General features: G+C 50.8%; 6 protein-coding genes across 6 annotated transcripts; 2 read left to right on the top strand and 4 right to left on the bottom strand.

Annotated features, from left to right (window-relative positions):
* Positions 1 to 3,582: 3,582 nt before the first annotated feature.
* On the top strand, positions 3,583 to 7,842 carry EPUS_02184 (uncharacterized protein; the record flags this gene model as incomplete). The annotated part of the gene is made up of 2 exons (XM_007803951.1): positions 3,583 to 6,679; positions 6,737 to 7,842. The coding sequence occupies 2 exons, from the start codon at positions 3,583 to 3,585 to the stop codon at positions 7,840 to 7,842; spliced, it is 4,203 nt and encodes a 1,400-aa protein (XP_007802142.1).
* Positions 7,843 to 9,099: 1,257 nt separating this feature from the next.
* EPUS_02183 (uncharacterized protein) lies at positions 9,100 to 11,779 on the bottom strand (the record flags this gene model as incomplete). Its single annotated transcript, XM_007803950.1, has 2 exons — positions 9,100 to 11,322; positions 11,375 to 11,779. The coding sequence occupies 2 exons, from the start codon at positions 11,777 to 11,779 to the stop codon at positions 9,100 to 9,102; spliced, it is 2,628 nt and encodes an 875-aa protein (XP_007802141.1).
* Positions 11,780 to 12,344: 565 nt separating this feature from the next.
* Positions 12,345 to 14,630, bottom strand: EPUS_02182 (uncharacterized protein; the record flags this gene model as incomplete). Its single annotated transcript, XM_007803949.1, has 2 exons — positions 12,345 to 14,544; positions 14,599 to 14,630. The coding sequence occupies 2 exons, from the start codon at positions 14,628 to 14,630 to the stop codon at positions 12,345 to 12,347; spliced, it is 2,232 nt and encodes a 743-aa protein (XP_007802140.1).
* A 1,096-nt stretch (positions 14,631 to 15,726) lies between these two features.
* EPUS_02181 (uncharacterized protein) lies at positions 15,727 to 17,256 on the bottom strand (the record flags this gene model as incomplete). Its single annotated transcript, XM_007803948.1, has 1 exon — positions 15,727 to 17,256. The coding sequence occupies one exon, from the start codon at positions 17,254 to 17,256 to the stop codon at positions 15,727 to 15,729; it is 1,530 nt and encodes a 509-aa protein (XP_007802139.1).
* A 345-nt stretch (positions 17,257 to 17,601) lies between these two features.
* Positions 17,602 to 19,123, top strand: EPUS_02180 (uncharacterized protein; the record flags this gene model as incomplete). Its single annotated transcript, XM_007803947.1, has 7 exons — positions 17,602 to 17,723; positions 17,775 to 17,901; positions 18,008 to 18,091; positions 18,141 to 18,386; positions 18,444 to 18,500; positions 18,564 to 18,772; positions 18,859 to 19,123. The coding sequence occupies 7 exons, from the start codon at positions 17,602 to 17,604 to the stop codon at positions 19,121 to 19,123; spliced, it is 1,110 nt and encodes a 369-aa protein (XP_007802138.1).
* A 1,153-nt stretch (positions 19,124 to 20,276) lies between these two features.
* Positions 20,277 to 21,474, bottom strand: EPUS_02179 (uncharacterized protein; the record flags this gene model as incomplete). The annotated part of the gene is made up of 2 exons (XM_007803946.1): positions 20,277 to 21,251; positions 21,352 to 21,474. The coding sequence occupies 2 exons, from the start codon at positions 21,472 to 21,474 to the stop codon at positions 20,277 to 20,279; spliced, it is 1,098 nt and encodes a 365-aa protein (XP_007802137.1).
* Between the last annotated feature and the right edge of the window lie 418 nt (positions 21,475 to 21,892).

Below are 21,892 nucleotides of genomic sequence, written 5' to 3'. Positions count from 1 at the left end.
GTTAGTCAAGGACGAATTGTACAAGGCTATCAAGAGACACTCATGGAGTGTACAACAAACTCAGCTTGTTTCATCTCCGTCCACCGTACCTATCTGTGTCGTAAGGTGGAAAGGCGATGGAGAGTAGCACCCCTTTGACGGTATACACAACATAACAAATGCAACGTGTCATTCACAGCGGGCGATCACGTGACGTTGATTGGATTGACTTCGCGGTTGCGCAGGTGGGTGACCTTGTGAATCCATCGTCATACCTTTCTCGGCTGTTAACTAGCTGCGGTAGTATCATGATTTGGGGCCTAGGATCGCAATCACTGCTCCCTCCAGTCCAAGGACCTTGCCGACTTCGTTGAGATCGCTGACTTAGGTCACTCCTTTCAAGTCCTTTTGACTAACAGAGTCATTCCCGCATCAACGTGGGCGCCACACCATTGAAAGAAGTTGCTAACGGGCTGTGTAGAAAAGACATGGCATCCGCCACCTCTTCCGCTTCCGTGATCCTTCTGAGCGGAGACATGGTTTTTGACCATTGGTGACAGCTGAGGTATCTCATGGAAGGCTGGTCTGAAACGTCGGGGTATTGACCCATCCTGGGCAGAGGCTGTTGGCTCGGATGTGATGCTAAATATTGTCGACAGCTGCTACAAGTCAGTACGAGAGGCCGAGCAGAATGCCATCGATTACATTGGTTTCCATTCAACCCCAACCTTCGCCGTCTCGAGGTTCGATTGAACCTATTCCTAGATGACGTGGTCGCTTGTCGGCCGCCAGAGATCCCGTGATCGTCATGTTGGAAAACCGGAAGAACAACCACAATTCTCGTCGACTATACTCAGTGCCACCGGAATGTGCGGCGATGCAAATCTTTTACGAAGGATTTGCCATATAGGAATTTTTATGGTTGAGGAGTTATGATCGTGATCTCTGAGGCTGTTACTGTCGTCCTACTTAAATGCAAAGGTCACTGCTTCTTCATAATCATGAGCGTCATATTTTCGTGATACTAGAGCGCCTCAGCAATCTCCCCATGAGCGCTCGCAGACGAAATCGGATTCGAGGCTTCTGTGCCAGATACAGTCAATTCCTTTGGCAACATATGCGCTTCTCGTTGGCATCTTTTCGTATACTGAAGGTCATAAGGCCGCCGGCTGAGTGGCATTGACCATGCCAATTTAAATAGCCTCTCGCTCGCAGTTCAGCACCACTCCGTAATTAGTACATGCCAGGTGGTTGGTGAGAACCATGGGATGGACCACCACTAATTGATAGTGTCATGACACCTGAAACTCATGTGGCGTTCACGCTGAACTACCGCCCTTTGATATTATATCAAATGCTATCCAATTTGCGGGCAATGCCTCAATTAGCGTATAGCACAAACTTTAAGCTCAAACAAGGTAATCTAGAAACAGCTTATAGCAATCTCTTGAAGGAAAAGCGTCTAAGGCATGTTATTCAAGGAGGTCTGGATTGACCTGTTCTTGATGACGTTCCCTCTCAAAGAAGACGCACGAAGGGCCTTGATATGCAAAACAAGTTGCAACATTAGGCGACTGAGATTGACGACGCCAATTGAGGCATTCTAACCCCCCGCTTGCCTACTGAGTGGATAATGACGCGGGAAGTGGGTTGATCTTGATGTCCAATGCAGAGGTGACAGGTCACATCATCAGCTCGACTGCATGTACATTTCGAGTCTTGTACCTACTTATCACTGATGCCGTTCAACAATATCTCGTTCTGGCATGTCTGCTTCAATCATTAATGAGTATTATCGTTGGATATTGGAGAGCCGGAATAGGAAGATGGGTCAGCAATAATGGCCCACTTGGAAGACTGAGCCGCAGTGCCAAGGAAGTGGCGCTGCACTTGAGACTACTATTGGCGGGTAACAGCGATTAGTGAAACCAAGCGAGCTTTTAAGCTCCGAGACCAGTTGTTCCCAGGGCCACAATTGTACTGTGGGCCGGGGGCCGTGCGCCGCAAACCTGGGAGCATTAATAATGTTAGGCGGCCCAGGGTTGTCTGATCCACAGGCTGATCAAGCCACCCGTAGTGCCCACAATTTACGAGAGTCGATGGGGAGTGAGCTGTATTTGTCTTGCGGAGATCATAAACGCTCATGATTCCAGGCCACAGCAGAAGGGTCAGCTCCTCATGGGTCTGGGACCTCCTCAGAAGCAAGTTTCATGCTGAGCCCATGGACTACGTAGACATTTTCAAGCAGGGATCAATCGATAGAGCCGGGCTTGACGTGCCATGGGTGCCCGTCACGTGAGTTAAGGGATAGGAACGTGCACTTTGGCTAGACCAGGGATGTGCCAAAGGTTAACTCTTATTGGGAAGCGTTGGTCAATTCTTCGCGAGTTACATTTCTTCCCCGTGCTTAATTGAACCGCGGCTTGGTGTAAACATGAGCCATTGGACCAGGAGACTTTTAGGGTTCGAAACATTCTCGTTTCCGACAACCGAACAGCACAACACAAGCCTTAACACGTAGCAGCTTGGACACCATCCATCCGTCAATTGGTCTTCGGCCAGTCATCGACGATGAGCGTTCACTGAATCAGTGTTTTACCCCTGATGTACCGGCATATCCCGCTTGGTTGGTGTTCATCAACCACTTCCCCGGCTCTGCATAATCGCACCGCGCTAGGGCTTCTCTTCCCATGTCCCTCTTCGTTGATCACGGCTAAATGGGCCCGCTTCCATTTCTCCCTGGAAATGGCAATTCATCACGTTTATGCCTGCATTACTCCGTACCCCAGTCCTCCCTCTTCCTCAGTCAGCACCTTGACCAATCTATTGCTAGTGATAGTCTAAGAGTACCTAGCTTGACACGATCGACTGTGCATTTTCAAGCTGCAGCAGAGCCTGCTGGCAGATCGCCATTTGTCTGTCACCTCTCTTCTCCTCCCTCTTGTGCTTGCACTGCTGTCTATCTCCACTCCTTTGGCTTCGGGAATCCTTGTCATACCTTGTTATTCTTTCTCTCTTTAGTCACTTTTGCACAGTCCTGGCCATGTACTGCACCAATTGACATTCCCCTCTGCAAACCCCCCAAGGCAATGTCTCGTTTTGCTTGCATGTGAAGTACTCGCGAGTCAGACCAGATCCACCTGCCGCAGGGTTGCTGCTCGGCTAAAAGCAAGCATCCAATGCGCCTTGCCTAAGCTGCTCGCGATACATTATACCCTTGCTGGCAGCCAAAATTCTTCAAGACCAAAACAACAACAACTCAAGACCGATTTCACCAGCGAAACTATTGACCGTTTCAACGTTCAATCCGGCCCGCTGTAGCAGCATACCATTCACTAGATTTCGTGAAGCTGTTCCCAATCTGCGCACAGATCAACCGACACTGCACGAATTGTCCTTGTGCTACTGACATTTGTGTAACGCGTAACGTCCTCGGTTCCACATAACCTGCACGTGGTTCACCAATTCGAAGAAACACCTGCACCCAGGAGGTGATATTTACCGAGCCGTTTTTACACCGAGGAACACGCAATGCGAAACCTGCCTTCAATCTAACGTTGCCGGGAAATATTTCGTTCCAAAAGAAAGTTCTTCTCTGCCAGTATGGACCATACACCTCAGGCAGAAGGAGTTCTTTGTGCTCTGCCGACACCTACAGATACGCCCTACCGAACACCGCCAAGATCTCGGTCACGTCAATCGCGCCGTCATGGGAGTGCCTCGCCAGACACATCTTCATCTCCGGTCCATCTTCTCCCGAACGGCGACTTCCCTCCCAGAATAAGTCATGAGACGTTGAACTCAGCCACTGACGAGAAGATATCTCCGTTGGACCCGCGTCGTTTCACCCCAAGCTTACACGCATCCCTGGTCTCTGAGATATTATCACTACGGAGAGAGGTTGAAAACAAGACGAAGGATATCGAGCACCTTGAAGCCAGTCTGCACAGAACTCGTAACGAGAATGAATCCCTCCTGGAAACGGTGGCGTCGAGCTCAGAGGAAACGCGATCCATCAAGCGTCAAATGCAGATTCTGGAAGGTGGAAGCCTGTCAGCAATGAGCGAGCTCTCTAAAGAGCGAGATGAGGCTCTTAATGATTCAGTTGATTTGCGGAAGCGGCTTGAGTTGTCCCAGAAGAAAATTAGAGCGCAAGAAGAGAGTGCAGAAAGGACTCAGGTGCTTTGGGAGCGTGATCGAGGCAACTGGGAGAGAGAAAAGCGGGGCCTTGAGACAAAGGTACATGTCGTTGAAGGCCGCCTAAAAGTCGTCCTCAACGAGCTGGGCAACACGCAAGTGGTGAATGGACAAATATCGCATCAGGATGTCAACCACTACGAGTCACCGAAGAAGATGCACCTTAGAAAAGGAAGTACGGCCAGTATGCGATCAACCGGGTTGGGAGGACGACGGAGGGACAGCGAGGCTTCAGCGGGGACCCAAGAGGGCGACTTGCATGGGTATCGACTTTCGTACATGAATTTTAACAATGGTCATTCGATCTGCCTAGCTGACGAGCTTGCCTTTGATGAAGTGGAAGAGGATCAGATAAACCACGATGCACGACATGAAGAACAGATTTCAGCAGATGAGCTGCCAGAAGAACGACCCGTGTCTTCTCACTCCCGTTCGATGGACCAGAAGGCCAGAAAGATTTTAGGACTTGCCCAAGAGGATCAGTTCCCGGTCTTCGCTGAAAATGAGCAGCAGAGACACAGCATCAATATAAGCTTGAAGAACAACGTCGTCAGCAAGCTCCAGGCTCTTTACCAAGTGCAATATGTTGATGCTGCGACGCAATATTCTCCGCCCTCTCCAAAGCTATGGCCCGCAACAAATAGTCCGACGGGAACAGGAAATGAAAACAAATTGATATATTCTGTCAATGCCCTGTCTCACAAAGACCCTGCAGCCTTTTCAAGCTCAATAGATACCGGAGAAAGTCCTTCTACGCCACCCAAACCAGGGAGCAGCATGGTTTCGTCCTCTTGCCAGACTTCGAGCCAGCTACCTAGTCCACCTCGGACACCATTGAGTCCATATAATCCTACCACGGAAGATTCGCCTCCTCGTCCTGTAGCTGAGCCTCAAATGATCAGCAGGGCCACCCAAACAGATCGGATTGATAAAGCCGAAACTTATGACGAAAGCAAGATGTCCGCAAATGATTCTCAGAAGCTCCCCGTCCCCATCATCGCCATCCATCCTCCAGCATCTAGGCCAGCTACTCCAACAAGTAATGTTGTACTACCGCCGCAGACGAAGAATGCCTCCTGTCAAGTCAATATTCGTCCGCTGCTGGACTACACCTCGTCCTCAATGCAAACCGAGGAGATTCGCATAGACACTCGGACAGGTCAGTTACCGCAAAGATTGTTGCCTTTCAGAAAGCCGCCCAAATTGGTGGATCAGACGTCTTCCAAGAGCCAGCCAGCAGCTCAAGCTACGAGCCCACTTCCTAACTCGTCCAGACGCAGATTACAGCAACCAGGATCTATCAAGCCTGCGACTTCTCGAAGACGGGTCATCGATTTCACTACAGAGGCGGACATACCGCCATCGACACCCGAGGTTGAAGAACCCGTTATGTCGACGCAGACCGAGAACGTGGCGCGTACTTCGGAACTCAGCGCCTCGTATGGAGAAAGTGGAAATCAGATGAATGGCAAATTTGTTGAGCAGGATCAGAAAAGATTCGATGAAGACGATATCTTCAGCCGGCCCACTGCAAAGTTTACCTTGAAGGCGGGCAAGCTGGTGTCCAAAAACGAGCCAGAAGCTGATGATCAGGATGTCTTCGACCCGATCGACGTTGAAGCACATGAGTCGGAAACGTCTCCTGTAGACAACTTGGGTGTGGACATGGCAAACCTGCCTTCACGGCGAAGCACCCGAGGGAACATTTCTGCAGCTCGACCTTTAGAGCGGAAAACAAAGACGTTGAGGGCGGCCTCTTCCAAGCAGCCTGATATTCGAAAGGCGGCTCTCATCTCCAGTGGTGCTGCTGCTCACCAATTTCACCGCGATCGGAGTCCGAGCGCTCCAGCGATAGCGCCTCCGTTTGCTATACCCACGAGGCATAGTTCGAGGAAACCTCCGCAGTCTCTTAGCGAGGGTGCTCGAAGCCCTACCCCAACTGGGAGGTCACCACGCAAGAGAGACGGGAAGGGTCGTAAACCTTCACTGAGAAAGGTGAAGTCCACAACAAATGTGCCGCGGCCCTCCGCTCCTGGCCATCAACGAAGCTCTTCGCCACCACTACCACCTTGTTTTGATTTCGTGAATGACCCCGGACCGGTATTACCGCCTCTGCCATCAGACAATACGACCCCCCCTTTTGGCTTGGACTCTGCAACCGTTGCAAGACGCAGAGGGCAAGTCCGACACGATCCTCATTCGACATCAGACTCGGCCAGAACTATATTACAGCAGACCTCGGTGGTCGACGCTATTGCTCAAACAATGGTAGGTGAATGGATGTACAAATACATTCGGAGAAGAAAGTCATTCGGAGTCCCCGAACCAAAACATCAAGAATGGGATCTCGTGAAACATGGAGAGGAGCTATCCGCTAGCATCACCAACACGGGTGTGAGACACAAACGGTGGGTCTGGCTCGCACCATATGAGAGGGCGGTTATGTGGAGCAGTAAGCAACCAACTTCGGGATCTGCTCTGATGGGTAAAAGTGGACGGAAGTGTATGTATTATATTTATTCTACGGGTCTCCTTGCTTGCATGACTAATTCTTCTCCAGTGGACATCCAATCTGTTCTTGATGTCAGAGACGACAATTTGTTACCCAAAGCTTCTGCCACTGGACCACAATTCAACCGATCGATCCTCATACTGACTCCCGAACGCGCTTTGAAGTTCACGGCCACAAGCCAAGACCGACACTATGTTTGGTTGACTGCCCTTTCCTTTCTCAGCCACTCACCTCTGGGATTAGGGGATCTGGCTGCCCTACCCTCTATCCCACAACAAGAATACCTGGCCCCACAAGCACCACCGCTCGGTGGTTCACTTCGAAGAAACCCGATTCGTGACTCGATCCGTGTCGCCAAAGGAAGAGGTCCTCATGGAGGAGGGGTGGGCCATCGCTCCTTTACAACCGATGGTGTTATTGCCCATCACCGGCCTGACAGGGAAGCTGCATACGAACCTCCAGAGCCAATCTATATTCCCGATTCTGATGCCGCAGATCCACCAACCGTACCTCGCTACTCATCCCACTCCAGACACCGAAGCAATACCGCCTCTCGTGCACCAGCACCCTCTTTCCGCAATTTCTCCTCCAATCACAGCCGCACTTTCGCGCCACCTCCTCCAGCAACCTACAGCATGACCCACACCACCACCGCTGACCTATATACCCCATCCCATCACAACGGACCCTATTCCGCCAGCTTACCCAATACGAAGACCACGTCCAGCCGCCGTGGCTCGGAAGCAAGCGCCGCGCACAATGCCGCAGGTGGTGGCTATTCCGACCACGTGACCCCCACCATGAGAATGACAGCCTTCATCGCTGAAGAAGATGTTCAGAGACCACATGACAGACGGCAGGGCAGGAAAAAGAACACGGGATATTGGGGTGCAGGCAGCGAAAGGACGCCGGCGATGACGAAGCCTGGGATCCATCTCCCAGATGAGGTTGTGAGTAACCGATCCAGATCGTCGACCAGGCAAGGTGGTCACTATCCTGGGACGGGTATGAGTACGACCACGAAGGCGGATTCGCAGATTGATGGCGTGTCCATCGGGAGCGAGGACACTTTGCGGGGGACGAGACTGGTCATCCAGGAAGATTGGGAATCCGACGATGCGCATGTGGCCCGCAATCATTTCCGTGGGTTTTGAACATGTCATGCAAGACTGCCGAATATACGGCTGTCCGATCTTTTACTGCGGGGAAAAGGGAAAATCACCGAACGCGCCGGCGAATGAAAGGACGGTGTACCATAGCCGTGGCAAATCGTGTCAACCAAAGGACTCACGAGCCGAGCTCTCCTTCTGTTTGGCTTTTCCGTCCCTTCGATGGGGATGGCTTGGAACGGGCAGCTCAGCTAGCTAGCTGACGTAGTACAGTCACCGGGCAAAGCTCTTGCGGGATATACTTTTGCCGGCACGTCACAGAATCAATTCATTTGGTCTTTGAGAATGATGGAAAGAAGACGAAGACGAAGACGAAGACGAAGAAGATGGGTGATCAGAACGGACAGAGGATGTCATGTACATAATATATACATTCACGTGTGGATTTTTCGAGAGTCGGTCAGATGAATGAGAATATGATCACACACTCAAACAGCACCGCTCCCTCCCCTTCCTTCCGAGCTCTGCAATGATGCCCTCCAATTTCCACCCCTGTCTTCTCCCCCCTAGGAAATTTTATGGCCCTTATACTCTTCAGTCCTTCTGGTTCATCTCCGATTTGGAACCCAGATGGTTGACAGCCTATTCCTTCTCTACCTCCTGCCCCTCTGGAGCTGAGCAGGACCGGGGGGGGGGATGAGATGATATTAATCATCCAATCGAAATGACGAACCCTATGCAGTTGGATATGGATATAAATTGACGAACCCTATACAGTTGGATATGGATATATATACTTTGATGTAGAAGAAAGTAACCTCGGTCTCATGAAATGATGGATTTCTGCACGACGACTTCCGCAGTGAACTTTGTCCCGTGTTCCGCAGAAATGAATGCGGCCTGGAGCAATCCCTAGGTCTGGGACTACGAGGGCTACGGGGTAACTTAGCGCCAGGAGCAGGAAAAAGAAATTAGAGCAGGAGCGAATATACTACTTGGCCTCCTTCCCTCCACCTGAATATAGCCCCCTACTTCAGAATTCAGAATTGGTGGAGGAGGAGAATGGAGGAGGAAGAGGAGGGAGGGAGTAGCTATTGGTGATGGGGGACGCGGTTGAAGAGAAAGAGGGGTTCGCAATAATCGAGATAAAGTAGTACCGGCCTCGAAGCCGAAAATCGCCTGTGCGGTACTCTCTACAAATCACTGAACATATAATACCAAGGGGAGTGAAAAGCATCGCGAAACCGATTCCCATGTCGCGTGTTCTTGTCAGTGTCCTACTGATGAGCTACAACATGTGCATCACACGCGCAACAGACGAAGCATCCCCACGTTGGGATCTTCCTCATTGTCAGCAGCCTCGATGCCGATATCGCCGTGCTGGGCCGTCATGTGGCGGTAGATGTCATGCGCATCAAAGATGTCCATGCAGAACCAACAGAAATGTGTCGAGCAGGATGGACATTGCATGTGGTTGCATCCATACGCTTTTTGGATAGGTGTTGCGCATTTCGGACACGGCTTTCCCTTGTTTTCTTCCATCCACTTCTTCAGCGCCAAGGTTCCCTCCGAAGACAAGTCTTTGTACTCCTCGCACGTCGAACCATTATGGCTGACAGCCTGGCAGGTGGTACAGATGGGTGTTAAGCAGCTTGGACAGTCGAAAACCCGTCCATTGCTCGTGATTCGATATATCTGAGGACAATCCGCAGTCACGCAATATTGAAACTCGCCTGGTCTTGTCCGAACATACGTGTCCAGCGAGGCCTTCAGTAAATCGTCAAAAGCTGTGGGCACAAGGGCTTTTTGCAGTTCAGCCATACTGAAGCTGTGAGCACACCGAGTAGCGTCTCCTAGGCATTGCAGGGGGAAGTTTTCGGGACTCCTGGCGGATGCGCAGAGGCCAGAGAAACATTCCTTGCAGTATGTATGACCACAACTGGTGCGATAGGCATCGTCTGGTTCAGTCCAGCATACCGAGCAATCGTCTTCAGCGGCTGCCGATGGCTCGTCGCGTTTAGTGAAGGTACGGAAGGGATCGTCAAGTATCGCTTTAGCAAGGCGCACGTCTTCTTCACTACCATCAATGCTGAGGGTCTTCTCGCTCGAGGTGATACGAAGACTAGTTTTGCCCTCACCAAGAATTCGCGAGATTTCTTGCAGACCACCTTCAAAGAATCGCCTTAAAGTCATGGGAGTAAGAGCTATCTTCCGACTTTGTTTGGCATTATCATTGATCTTGTCGACCATTGCCTCCTGCAAATGCCGCTTTGCATGCGAGGATCCATAAAGCGAGAGTTGACGTCTGCGAGAGTCACGGTAGATAAAGCCGCCATGCAATTCCTGGATATGTTTGAGATATGCCATACCTTCGGTCGTGAGAAAGAAATCGTCCCAAAGAGGGCGGTCTTCCTTTTTCGCTGGGACGCCCGCGAGGATGATTTCGATAGCGCTCTTAGCCTTAGCTACTGCCTTCGGGTCTTCTCCATAGACTCGCAATGTCAGAAGTGTCGGACGGTCTTCGGACTGGTAGGTTTTCAATGTTATATAGTCCTCGGCTAGTATCTGGATTCTGAGATCATTGAGTTCTGACTCGACTGCTCGGTATAGATCTCGTAGAATCTTGAATTTGACAGAAACCAGAAGATTCAAGAACAGCTTGGTTCTGATTTCAGGCATTAGATGTCCACTGAACCTTTGCACAGCAGTTCTGGCTTCCTGGGGGCTCGAAAACTTCGCAAAAGCCTTTTCAAATCTTGGATTCGCAGAGGAATTGACATCGAATGACTCGAGACTACCGGCTTTCAGAAGGAATTCCCGCACCAGGCTAGCTGATTCTTGAGCGGAGCTTTCATAGGATAGCTTGCCCATTACAATCTTTTCCGCGGAACGAAAGCGCTGTTGAAGATAACGCGAGCTTGTAGTTGGTGCCAAATTGCCAATCTGAACCGAGTAAACCATCTTGCGCCTTAGATGGAACTCCGGCTGTTGAAAGCTACACTGCACCTTCCTACCATCAATCCACTTATTGTCCATGACTTGCTGTGCCCGCTTGGCATCCCCTGGTCGCTCATAGTGAGCCCAGGCCACTCTTGAAGGCTTATGCCAAGAGCAGACCACGGTTGATATTTGTGTTGTGTTCACTGAAGACCCCTTCTTCTCGGTGACCTGGGAATGACGGACCCTGATAATATGGCCGGCAATCGACGTCGCATCGTACAGTTCTATTATCTTGTCAGCAAAATCAGGCAGATGGTGCTCTATGTTAGCTGTGGCTGTTCCATTTGGTAGCGCTCTCATCACAATATTATCTGTGTTCAAGCGATATTCCGAAGGAGCCAAAAGCTCAGAAAGCCTTTCAGGCGTAATATCCGCTGGCAGGTTCTCAATGTGAACAGCGGAGATGTCGGAAGCTAGTCGAAGAGACAACAATCCCACTCCTGAGGCGAACTGTACGGCAGCACCTTGAATGTTATAGGTAACGTTCTCTTCATTGCTCTTGCGTGAATCTGAGTCTGCTGCTGGCTATTGTCTGTTAGTCAGCTGTATTAGTGGCGAAGGGAACCTGAAAACGGACCAGTTTTGTTATTACATCGTTTATAAGGCACTCTCGAGCTATGGGCTTCTCTGGCGGTTTGGCTGCGTCGATCGGGTTGGATTGAACTGCAGAAATCGAGGCTATACTGTGGGGACTGAAAGAATCTGATCTAGCCGGAACCTCGTGCTCACCAGTAGAGGTGATGTGCCGATATGAACAAGCCTCGCCTTTTGTGCAAGCTCCCTTTAAGAAGAAGCGACATGGCTGTGAAAAGAGTATGCTTGGTGAACTAACGAGGCATGTGGAGGCTTGGGCGTTAGGCACGAATGACGTTGCATCAGCTCGTAAAGTAGAGCCACCTTCACTTTCAGGCTGCGCATGCTCAAAGGCACATCTCGCTCCACGGTTACAGCGTCCTTGCAGGAAGAATCGACACGGAGCCATGGCGGAAAGCAAGAGGAATTTTCACATGAGGACAGAATTGGCGTACGTAGTAGGCTTGAAGATGTCAGTACGCAGCCTTACCAGAAAGGCAGAGCAGGTCGGAAAGAGGGCCACAGCCAATAGATGAATCTCTTTTTTACCAGGAGCATGGTGAGTGAACAGGCTCCCCTGCGAAGGAGTCTCATAGCCCAAGATCATCATATGTGTTTGTTAGTTCTCACCTGACATTACTCGTAGTCGACCCTTGATGTTCCTGCTTCTGAGGCACCTCACACAACCTACTGTTCATCTTTCACGTAATATTAGCCAGAGAAAGTACTGGAAACTTGTTGAAGGGTAAGGTGACGGCTGGAGCAAGCGAGATGGTTGGAAGAGAGAGGACCGAGGTTCTAGGTTCTACAGGTAGCTCCTTGTCACCATCGACTTAGGTGAGAAAACTTTTGCCTAATAACTAACTTAGTCCTTAATTACTAACCTCCTCGCCGCTGGCGGCATGCTTCAGTCATCGGACAAAAGAGTCAGCACTGTAGTCGCGAGGATCATGTATCTTTCATTTCCGCTGCTTCTATTCTTCCACAACCCGCAGCAATTTCATCTCCTCCGCTACCGACCTTCGCACAGCATCCTTCCTACAGCCTTCCACCTCCTCCCTTGCCTCCTTATCCCTTAATGGCGGCAGGCCCACGTACTTGTTAATCCAATCTATAACAACAGTATGCCACACCAGACTATTCTCATGCCCTAGCACCCAATGATTCTCATCCGGAAAGCTCAAAAAGCGGCTATCCACGCCTCTCATCTGCAGCACGTTGAATGCCGCCAACCCCTCCGCAATTGTAAGCCGATAATCCAACTCATTGTGAATGATCAACTGTGGCGTGCTCCAATTCTCTGTGAAGCGGCTGGGATCCCATTGATCGTATCCCTGCTGATTCTTCCAGATTGGGCCTCCGAGGTCGTGAAGAGGGAAGTACTGTTCGTCAGATGCGAGTTGGGCTGTCATACTAAAGACGCCATCATGACATACCAGGGCCTTAAATTTGCGTCCTAGATCATGCCCTTGAATCCAGTTCATCATGTAGCCGCCATAGGATGCACCGAGAGCGACGGCACGGGATGTGTCGACAAAGTCGAACTCAGACTCGATGTATTCGAAACCTTTGACCAAGTCTTCGTATGGAAGCCCTCCCCAGCTTTCGCGGATGGCGTCGGTGAATTTTTGACCGTAACCGGTTGAGCCAGTAGGGTTTGGGGCGACGACAACGTAGCCCTGTTCAGCAAAAACGGCAGGGTTCCAGCGAGTTGACCATTGGTCGTCCCAAGCACCTTGTGGCCCACCGTGGATGAGGTAGGCCAAGGGGTATTTCTTCTCTGGTCTAAAGAAAGACGGTTTCATCATCCATGCATGGACCATGTAGGAGGCATCGTCCCCGCCCTTCCACCATAGCTCTGAGACCTGCGCTGAGGAGAGACCGAAGTTTGCACCGTTGTTGGCGAATGAAGAGACGTCAATCCGCTTGGTTTCGGGGTCAGACGGATCGAGGATATAGTAGATGGAGCTGTCTGTGAACGTTGAGCTTGAGATGAAGAGTTGTTGGGAGAGAAAGGAAGCACGAGCTACTTCGGAAATCGAACCTGAGTGGGTGAGTTTGCGTGGTGTGGCTCGATTTGAGCCGGAGGTTAGCCATCTTGTCAGGTCAAACTCGAAGAGACAAACACAGCCGGTGTCTTCAGCTGTTGCCAGCAGTTTTGTGCCATCTGCCGAGAACATGATACTGCTGGGTGACAGATCCCAGTCCTTGTCCGAGTCTCGAACATCCAATGTATGGCTGTGCAAAACAGACCCCTCCTGCATATGAACAAGCTGAATGTGGTTTTGATCACTCTCGTACCCATCCTCGTTCATAAGAAGAAAAGCCAAATACTTGCCATCTGGAGAGAACACTGGGGAGGTAGCTGCGCCCCATGTACGCTTTCCCTCAGGTTTTATCATCACCGGCTCTGCGTTCGTTTCTTCTACAGAGATCGGGTTGGGTATTCGCATGACATAGGTTAAGCACACCGTGTGGGTGGCAGGATTGACGCTGGGGTCTTTAGAGACCATTACAATATAATCCCTTGTGACATCAAAGTGATCAGTGCCTCCAAAGGGGGGCATTGGACATTCGAATTGCGGAAATCGTTTCAGCATGTTGGTGACCCCTAAAAGACTCCAGCGACCTTCTCTGGCGGTCACATTCGACGGAATCTTCTGTAAAAGAGCTGTCCATATGGTGTTCCGTTGTGGTTCGACGTAGGCATCCCAACGACGAACGAATAAGGAATCGTATATCCTACCCGAGCTGTGAGGTTTGCCGACGTCCTTCGGATTGTAGAGACTGCCATCTTGGTTCGACTTTCCCGAGAATGCCACGATTGCCTTCCCATCCTCAAGGACATGTATTTTCAGATTCGAAACCGGCCCTGAAATGGTACCTGCAGTATACGTCTTTCCCACGTCGTTTGCATCAGCTATCACAAAGCTTGTGTTTCCGTTGTCGCCTTGTTTCAGCCATACAATCTCATGACCGAGTCCTATCCACTTCGGCTCACTAGCTCTGGAGTCGTTGGTCAACAGTGTGGATTGACCACTCTTTACCCCAACAACATAGATTCCCGAGGACTTTGAGTGCGTGTCGAAGGAGTAAGTAGACTGTGAGTATAGAGCGAGACTGCCATCTGCACAGGACTGGGCTGCGGAGCGTCTGGGGGCAGAGATGAGAACTCTGGTTGACGAGGTCAATAGCTGCACTTAAGGGAAATCGAGGAAACAGACTTACTTGGGCGTGAATTTGTTGGTACGTAGTGTCATTTTGCCAAGTCAGTCGCCGCCCTTCTTCCTCTTCTCTCTTTACCAAGCGTGTTTGCTGAGCTCACTGAAGCAAGATGAATCCCAATGGAGCCCGGGGAAGCTGTCCCCACACCAGCCACCAGGGAACAAGCACAATCACACTGCGGGGATGACAGGGGAGTTCATCCCCCACACCGGCAAGGGTCATATGGGGGCGGAGTTCTCTACGGCGGATTATTAATGGCCTCTGGGCCATCATAGAGAGGCTGCTCTTGTGGTATTTACAGCCATTCCTCTTTGAATTATATCTGTATAATGTCACAGAAGACCAGGAGCTCAAGCTAACATGAGTGTAAGAAATTGTAACTAATAGAATACTCTAAATACCAACTAGCAAGCATACAGTACCTGGCGAGCATATAGTAAGTATCAGAAGTACAGTAATGCAGCACCTTCAGAGGGTACCTCAGAGGGGTGTTCCTCAAGACTTCCCTTTAAGAGTACCCTGAAGGCTGCCCTAAAGATGCCCTAAAGGCTGTCCTAGAAGGATGCCCTAACAGGATATTAAGGACTATTGCTACTTATTGCAGGAAGCTGCAGCAGCATTTGTGCAGTACTTATCTTATAACAGGAATGCCATTTGACTACTTACTACGTAAGTTTGCTTGTCTGGCTATTTGCATCTTAGAAACTGTGGGACTAGAAGAAGCCCCGCCCGCGGCCTTCAGAGGCTCGTAAACTAGCTCATGTCTGACAGGAACTGATTTTGAAATCAAAGCTTTGGATGTGGCGCCAGCCCAGTTACCCAGTAGTTAAGGGTCTGCCGGAGGGATCAAACCCTCCGCCCGCTTAACAATCCAGTCCTACCAAGCACGCAGGATATGTGATACGATTCGCTTGTGGCGTCCAGACGGGAAGAGAGGAATACGAAGCTTCCTAGGACTACGATGCGGCTAATCAAGCAAGACAGCTTACTAAGTTAACGCCCAACACCACAAAGCGGGCCACCCCACAAAGCGGGCCAATTTCGGGTTAGCAACAACACCAAATTCTACTGCATTAGAGCTGCTATACTCATTCAAATTGGCTAATTTCGATAGAAATAGCTTCTATAGGCCTATTCTAATGTAACAGTACGCAGAATTCGCTTTTCGCCGCCCTCCTTGCGTACGAAATGGACCTTTTTAGGCGCTAGAGCAGCCCTGACCTGTTCGAGATTCCACGACCGCTGCTTTGTCTCTTTTTGTATCCTTTTTGAGCGTTTGGTAAGCTCTTGCTTCAAAGCCAATTGACGTAGCTCTCGGAGCTGCGTTCGAAGCAATTGAGCGCCAGTATGCTCTTGAATAGCGCTGTGGCCAAGCTTTCGTACAGCGCGTCTTGTTTGAGGCGTTGTTTTGGCCTCAATTTGACGAATTAGTGCGCGTAAATTGTCACTCTGCTTTGGAGTGCTATAGAGACCATCTGACGTAGCTGGGGGTTGATACTCAGGCGTAGTACGTCCAAAATTTCGAATTTCAGGGTCATTGAGTAGTTTTTGCTTATTTAGAGGCCAAATTCCTGTACGATGCCATCCAGCACGAATATTTCGCTCAGTAAATGTAGTTTGACGTGCTTCAATATAGAGCTTGGTAAATACTCTGCGGTTGAGTGTTGCAAGGCCTGTTAGTGCAAATCTTTGTACTAATTGGCCATATGCTGCTTTGAGAGGCGAAAAGGGTCCTAAATCGAGTGGTTGAAGCTTATGAGAGGCATGAGCTGGTAGATAGAGTGGATGGATGTCGTTTTGAAGGCAGAGATACTGAAATAGGCCTGTAGAATGACTGTCATGGCCATCAAGAATCAGAATAGAATGCTTGCCTATAGGCCTCTGTGGAATAAATATCCGCCTTAGCCAATCAATACCAAGCTCATTATCAGTCCATCCCTTTAGAGAGAAGGCCCAAATAATGTCAGGTAGCTCATCAATAGCAGGGAACATATGTAGCTCTGGTGCCTTGCCACAAAAGATGAGATAGGGCTTTAGGGCGCGGTGATATGAGATACACTCAATAATTGTGACCCATTGCGTATTATCTGGCTGCGGAGCAACAGGGCGCCCTATAGAGGCGTCATAGGCCACAAAATTGCTTGTTGTTTGACCCATTTGAAAGCCTGTTTCATCCATATTCCAGATATTCTCTATTTCGACGCCATACTGACTTCGGAGCTGTTCAAATTCAGAGAAGAAGCTCTCTATAACCGTAGGATCAAGCGCAGAGAGGCGCTTAATATCCATAGCTCGAGATCTGCTTGTTCGAAGCTCTGAATGGCGAGAAATGAAGCGAGATACATAGTTCTTGCCCAGGGGCCGCGAATCGCCTCGATTTCGCAGGATTTCGTACACAAAAGAGCGAATTCTAGGGTAATTTGGGCATAGATTCTGCCGCTGTAGATCTCGAATCCACTGAATTAGAGTTTTTTCTTCTTCTAGGGATAGGCGTTGAGTCCTGCGATTGGCTTGCGTACGTGGGTTGCGACCTCTGCGTCGGTAAGCCACAGTCGTTTTTGAAACCCTGTATTTGGCAGCTACCTTGCGAATTGACTTCTCAGCACCTATATCTAGGTCATTTAACGCCTGCTGAATCAATTGCTCTTGGTTTGAGGCCATTTGGACGTAAATTGGTGGAGTAATAAGCGTTAGAAATTTGAGGGTGGTTTTTTGTGGGTGACCCGAAATTGGCCCGCTTTGTGGGGTGGCCCGCTTTGTGGTGTTGGGCGTTAGTATACATACTCACACGCTGGCAAGACCTATCACACGATTGATCGAGACCGCGTCCACAATACTGCCTAACTTAAAAGTTATAACGGTGATGCCCTTGCGAAGCAGGTAAGATAAGCAGGGTGGATGGCGCTGCGGCCATATATATAAGGCGACCGGGTTTTTATGGAGTATTGAGCTGCTTTCCTATATCCTCAGTCCACCTTTCCACGCCCGCTTTTCTTCTGCTTCAATATGAAAGGAGTCATCTTCGAAAAAGCCGGGGCAGAGCCTCAGGTCGTTGACAGTCTTGACAAGCCCAAACCATCTCCCGACCAGATCTTGGTCAAGTCCATCTATATGGCGATCAACCCTGTGTATGCTTCGATTTAGCCTCCATTCCAAAAATCGAGGCTAAACTCTTCCAGTGATTCGCTTATGAGCAGCTCAGGCATGCTCGTCACTGGCTGGCCTTTCGTCGTCGGATGCGATGCTGCTGGTGTCGTAGTTGATGTAGGCGCCAACGCTGGCTCCAAGTTCAAGGTTGGCGATGAGGTGTGTGGTTGTACTCGGCTTGGAACACCAGGACACAGTCCAGCGCAAGAATTCGTCAGTATAAAGGAGATGTTCTCTTCGTCAAATTGTTGATGTGCATGCACAGTTCCTTATGGACGCTGCCTTGACAATGCCCAAACCGAAGAATATCTCGCTCCAGCAAGCAGCTACTCTCGGCGTTGGGACATATGTATGTCGTATGAGCTCCCAAGCATATCAATACACTGAATTCATGGCAGACAGCAGCGCTGGGCCTATACAACGGCCTCAAAGTGAAGTTGCCCGATCTCGACGACCTTCCCGAAGAGAAAGACAGAGACGAGGCAGCAAAGGATGATGAAGCTCCAACAGTCGAAGATGCAACTTCGAAAGCCGGAGCCAATGAACCAGAGGACTCCCACCAGACAAAGGCCGAACCCGAAAAGGAAGAAGAATGGATCGTCGTCCTTGGAGGCGCAAGTAGTGTCGGAAAGTATGCCATTCAGGTATACCATTGAAAAACTCTATAGAGCCTGACCCTTGTACTAAATCCCTCCTCCCAGCTCGCCCAGGTAGCCGGCTACAGAGTCGCAGCATCGTGCTCGGCGAGCTCGGCCGAGGTATATCATTCCTGACTCCCTCGAAACCAACCCGCTCAACGCGCTAACACATTTCCAACCCAGCTCATCAAAGACCTCGGCGCCATCCCCTTCGATTATAAGAAACCCCTCGACCACCAAGTCAAGGAAGTAGTGTCCATCACCTCCAACAAACCCTACAAGATCTTCGACGCCGCCGCGGCGGGCCACCCACTCGCCATGGAAATATTCAAGCAACTCCCTGATAGCGACGGTGAGGGTGGTGAGAAGCTGTTCGCAACCACGAATGACTGGTGCGTTTCACAGCCCGATAAAAAAGCTTCCCCGAACAACCGCCTTTTCGGCCCAAGCTAATTTAATTCATCTTGGATTGTTGTAGGAGCAAGATCACCGATTTCCACGGCGGAAAAGCCTACGCCATCGCCCTAGGACCCATCGGTCGCGCCGAGGCCAACGAACTGAACGACGACATCGCCAAATACGTTCCCCTGATCGTCGGGCTGGTGGAGAAGGAGCGCGTGCTCCCGAACCCGTATGATATCGTGGGAAATGGCGGGCTGGAGAGCGTGATCGAGGCGCTCAAATACCAGCAGAAAGGTGCCGGCGGCTCAAATAAAGTGCTGGCAAAGATCCAGGATCCATGAAGGAGTGACTCTTGAAGGGGGATAGAAAGAATGGAAGAAGGTCTGAACTTAGGGATGAAATGAGCACACACACATGCTTACATGGCTCCAAGCAAGGTTAGGACAGGACACGGAGTCCAATTCAAAAAAAAACCCCAGGGACGTTATGATCCCCTCTTCTTTTTCACCCCCATCCTATCTCCCCTACCAAAACGATTGGAACCGACAAGCACATCCAACCACAACGCAGGCCGTACATGCATCTTCTTCCCTTCCCATTCCATCCCCTACTTTTCTCACCATTCGGCCCCTCCCTTCCCCCCCCTTCTCCCAGACATACGCGAATACACCACAACGGTAGCAAAATCTCTCTCACTCACTCTCACACCCACCCGCCCGTAGACCGAAAGTACAAATCAGATATCTGAACCAGCTAACTAAGTAAGTAACTAAACTCATCACCAACCATCACAGCCCACCGCAAGAATGGTCCAGACGATCCAACAAATACATATGTTTGTGCTTCGGATTTTCAAAAAAAAACTGTGCACACACTATGTGTATCTTGTCCATTCACGGAGGGGGTTGTCTTTTTTGTTAGGGGTGGTGATTTGGAACCTCGGAAATGCAATTACAGAGAGAGAGAGAGAGGAGGAGGAAGAAGCGGAATATAGAAAAGTGACAGTGACAGCAACGATAACGATAACGATAACGATAACGATGACGAAACGCCCCCATCCAGCTTGCAGCTTAACTTTTTGAGGGTTTGGGAAGGAGCGAGAGATCCATCGTTGGCCCGGCGGATGTGGCTGTGACTTTGACTTGGCGGTGGTAGATGGTTCTTGAAAATGTGAGATGTGAGATGTTCAGATATGTGACAGAAGATGATGGGATGGATGGACGGACTGGGTTCAATAGCCCCCAGATGTGCTGTGCTGTGCGGTGATGCGATGCGATGCCTTGTACGATTTACACAAGACAGGATAAGACAAGACCAAGTACCTGGCTGCTAATGTTACTGCTACTGCCACTGCCACTGCCTGCCTGCTTGATGGGAAGCAGGCTGATACACACTGCTGCTGGTCAAACCTCGCCCTTCAAAGCGTGTACGATGAATAAATTAGACCCATAGGCCAGATTTCCCCAACCCTCAACCCTATCCATGCATCCATCCTCAAGTCCACGAACCCCTCCACGTCAGACTCAGATCCTCTTCTCCCTCCTCCCCCACCCCACCCTGTTTTCTTCTCCTCCTCTTCACCCCGGCCTCCACCGTCGCAAGCGCATCCTCCACAGTCTTCCCCCTCTTCGCCTCCCTCCCCACCTCCGTCTCTTCGGCCACCAACGCATACAGGCCCGCAAAGCCATCAAAGACCTCCTTACCCTCTTGCAAACCGCCGACCTCGGCGAAATTCTCGCCCACCTGGCGCATCTCGTCGACCCACCGATGCGCCTTGGCGGGCACGGCAGGGAGAGCGTTCTTGACCAGGGATAGGGTGCCGGGAGAGTATTTCTCGAGGTGGGCGGTCAGGTGGGGAAGTAGGGAGGCGGATTGCGCGGTGGTGAAGGAGAGGAGGGACAGGGCCGTCAGACCCTTGGTGAGGGAGGCGAAGCAGGATTTCAGGGTGCTGGCGCCGCCGAGCTGGGGAGAGACATGGGTGACGTGGAGGATCTGGGGGAGGTCGGGCGAGAGGGAGGGAGAGGACGAGAGGGAGGGGAGGGTCCATTCCTTGTTGTGCTCGGGTTTCTGGCGCGGTGGTGGGCCGATGATGGCGCCGTCGATGAAGGTTATCGGGATGGGCTCTGGAGGTGGGTCTTTGGGTGGGGAGGAGGAGAAAACGCTGAGGAGGGAAGCTTGGCGACGGGGAGGCTCAGGTCGTCTTTCTTCCGCTGGTTTGGAGCTGAGGAGGTTGGAGATCAGTGTGACGCTATTGAGCGAGATGGCGTTCAGGTCGACGAAGGTAAGGTTCAGAGGAGCAGAGGTGGTGCCACGCCGCGCGTTTCGTGCTGTGATGCCTGCTGATGAATGGCAAGCGTTTGCAATGCGGCGCGCTGTAGCGATGGCATCTCGAGGTGGGACGATACTGAGTATGATGTCTGCTTGGGAGACGAGTTCGGAGTCATTCTCCAGGAGGGTGATTTTGGCGGACTTGATTCGGGAATTCGTTGACGAGCTTTACATGTATCAGCAGGGGCACCCGTGATGAGTAGCAAGGAGGCACTCGCCTGCGACGCGAAGCAACAGTCACCACTGGATAGTCGTGAGCGCGGAGCAGTTTGGAGATTCCCAGCCCCATGTCTCCGATGGACAGAATGCCGATGCATGGCTTGGGGGCGTCCATGGCCACGGAGGATGAAGAGGTTCCATCCATGATGGACACTCCAGCTGGCTGCTCAAATATCACTCACTACTCAACCCTCCTTGAGCTCACGAGACTGGTTCCAAGTGACACAACTCGACCTACGAACATGGGCAAGAGCAAATGAACAGATGCCAGGACAGCCAACCCTTCAACCCTGCAACACGTCAACCCATCAACCATTTTACTACGTAGTACTACCTCCCCCCCCCCAACCTTCTTCTTGTGCCTGGCCCATAGACAGAATTGGTGGCCGTCTGGGCAAAATCAACAGCGTCATAATAACTGGGCTGTTCTAGGCCGACTCCTGCGCCTAGATAGTCCCATTTCTTGTGACAGAGATGCAGGAGCCAAGACGGCCACTAATTCTGTCTATTATGTTATGGGCCGCGGCCCCACACACGTCACAGACAGGGGTCACAGACAGGGT

The sequence above is a fragment of the Endocarpon pusillum genome (genome assembly GCF_000464535.1).
Source record: "Endocarpon pusillum Z07020 unplaced genomic scaffold scaffold2749, whole genome shotgun sequence".
Classification (NCBI taxonomy): Eukaryota; Fungi; Ascomycota; class Eurotiomycetes; order Verrucariales; family Verrucariaceae; genus Endocarpon; species Endocarpon pusillum.
The sequence above is the reverse complement of the archived record's forward strand: the minus strand, read 5'-3'. Positions and strand labels throughout refer to the sequence as shown.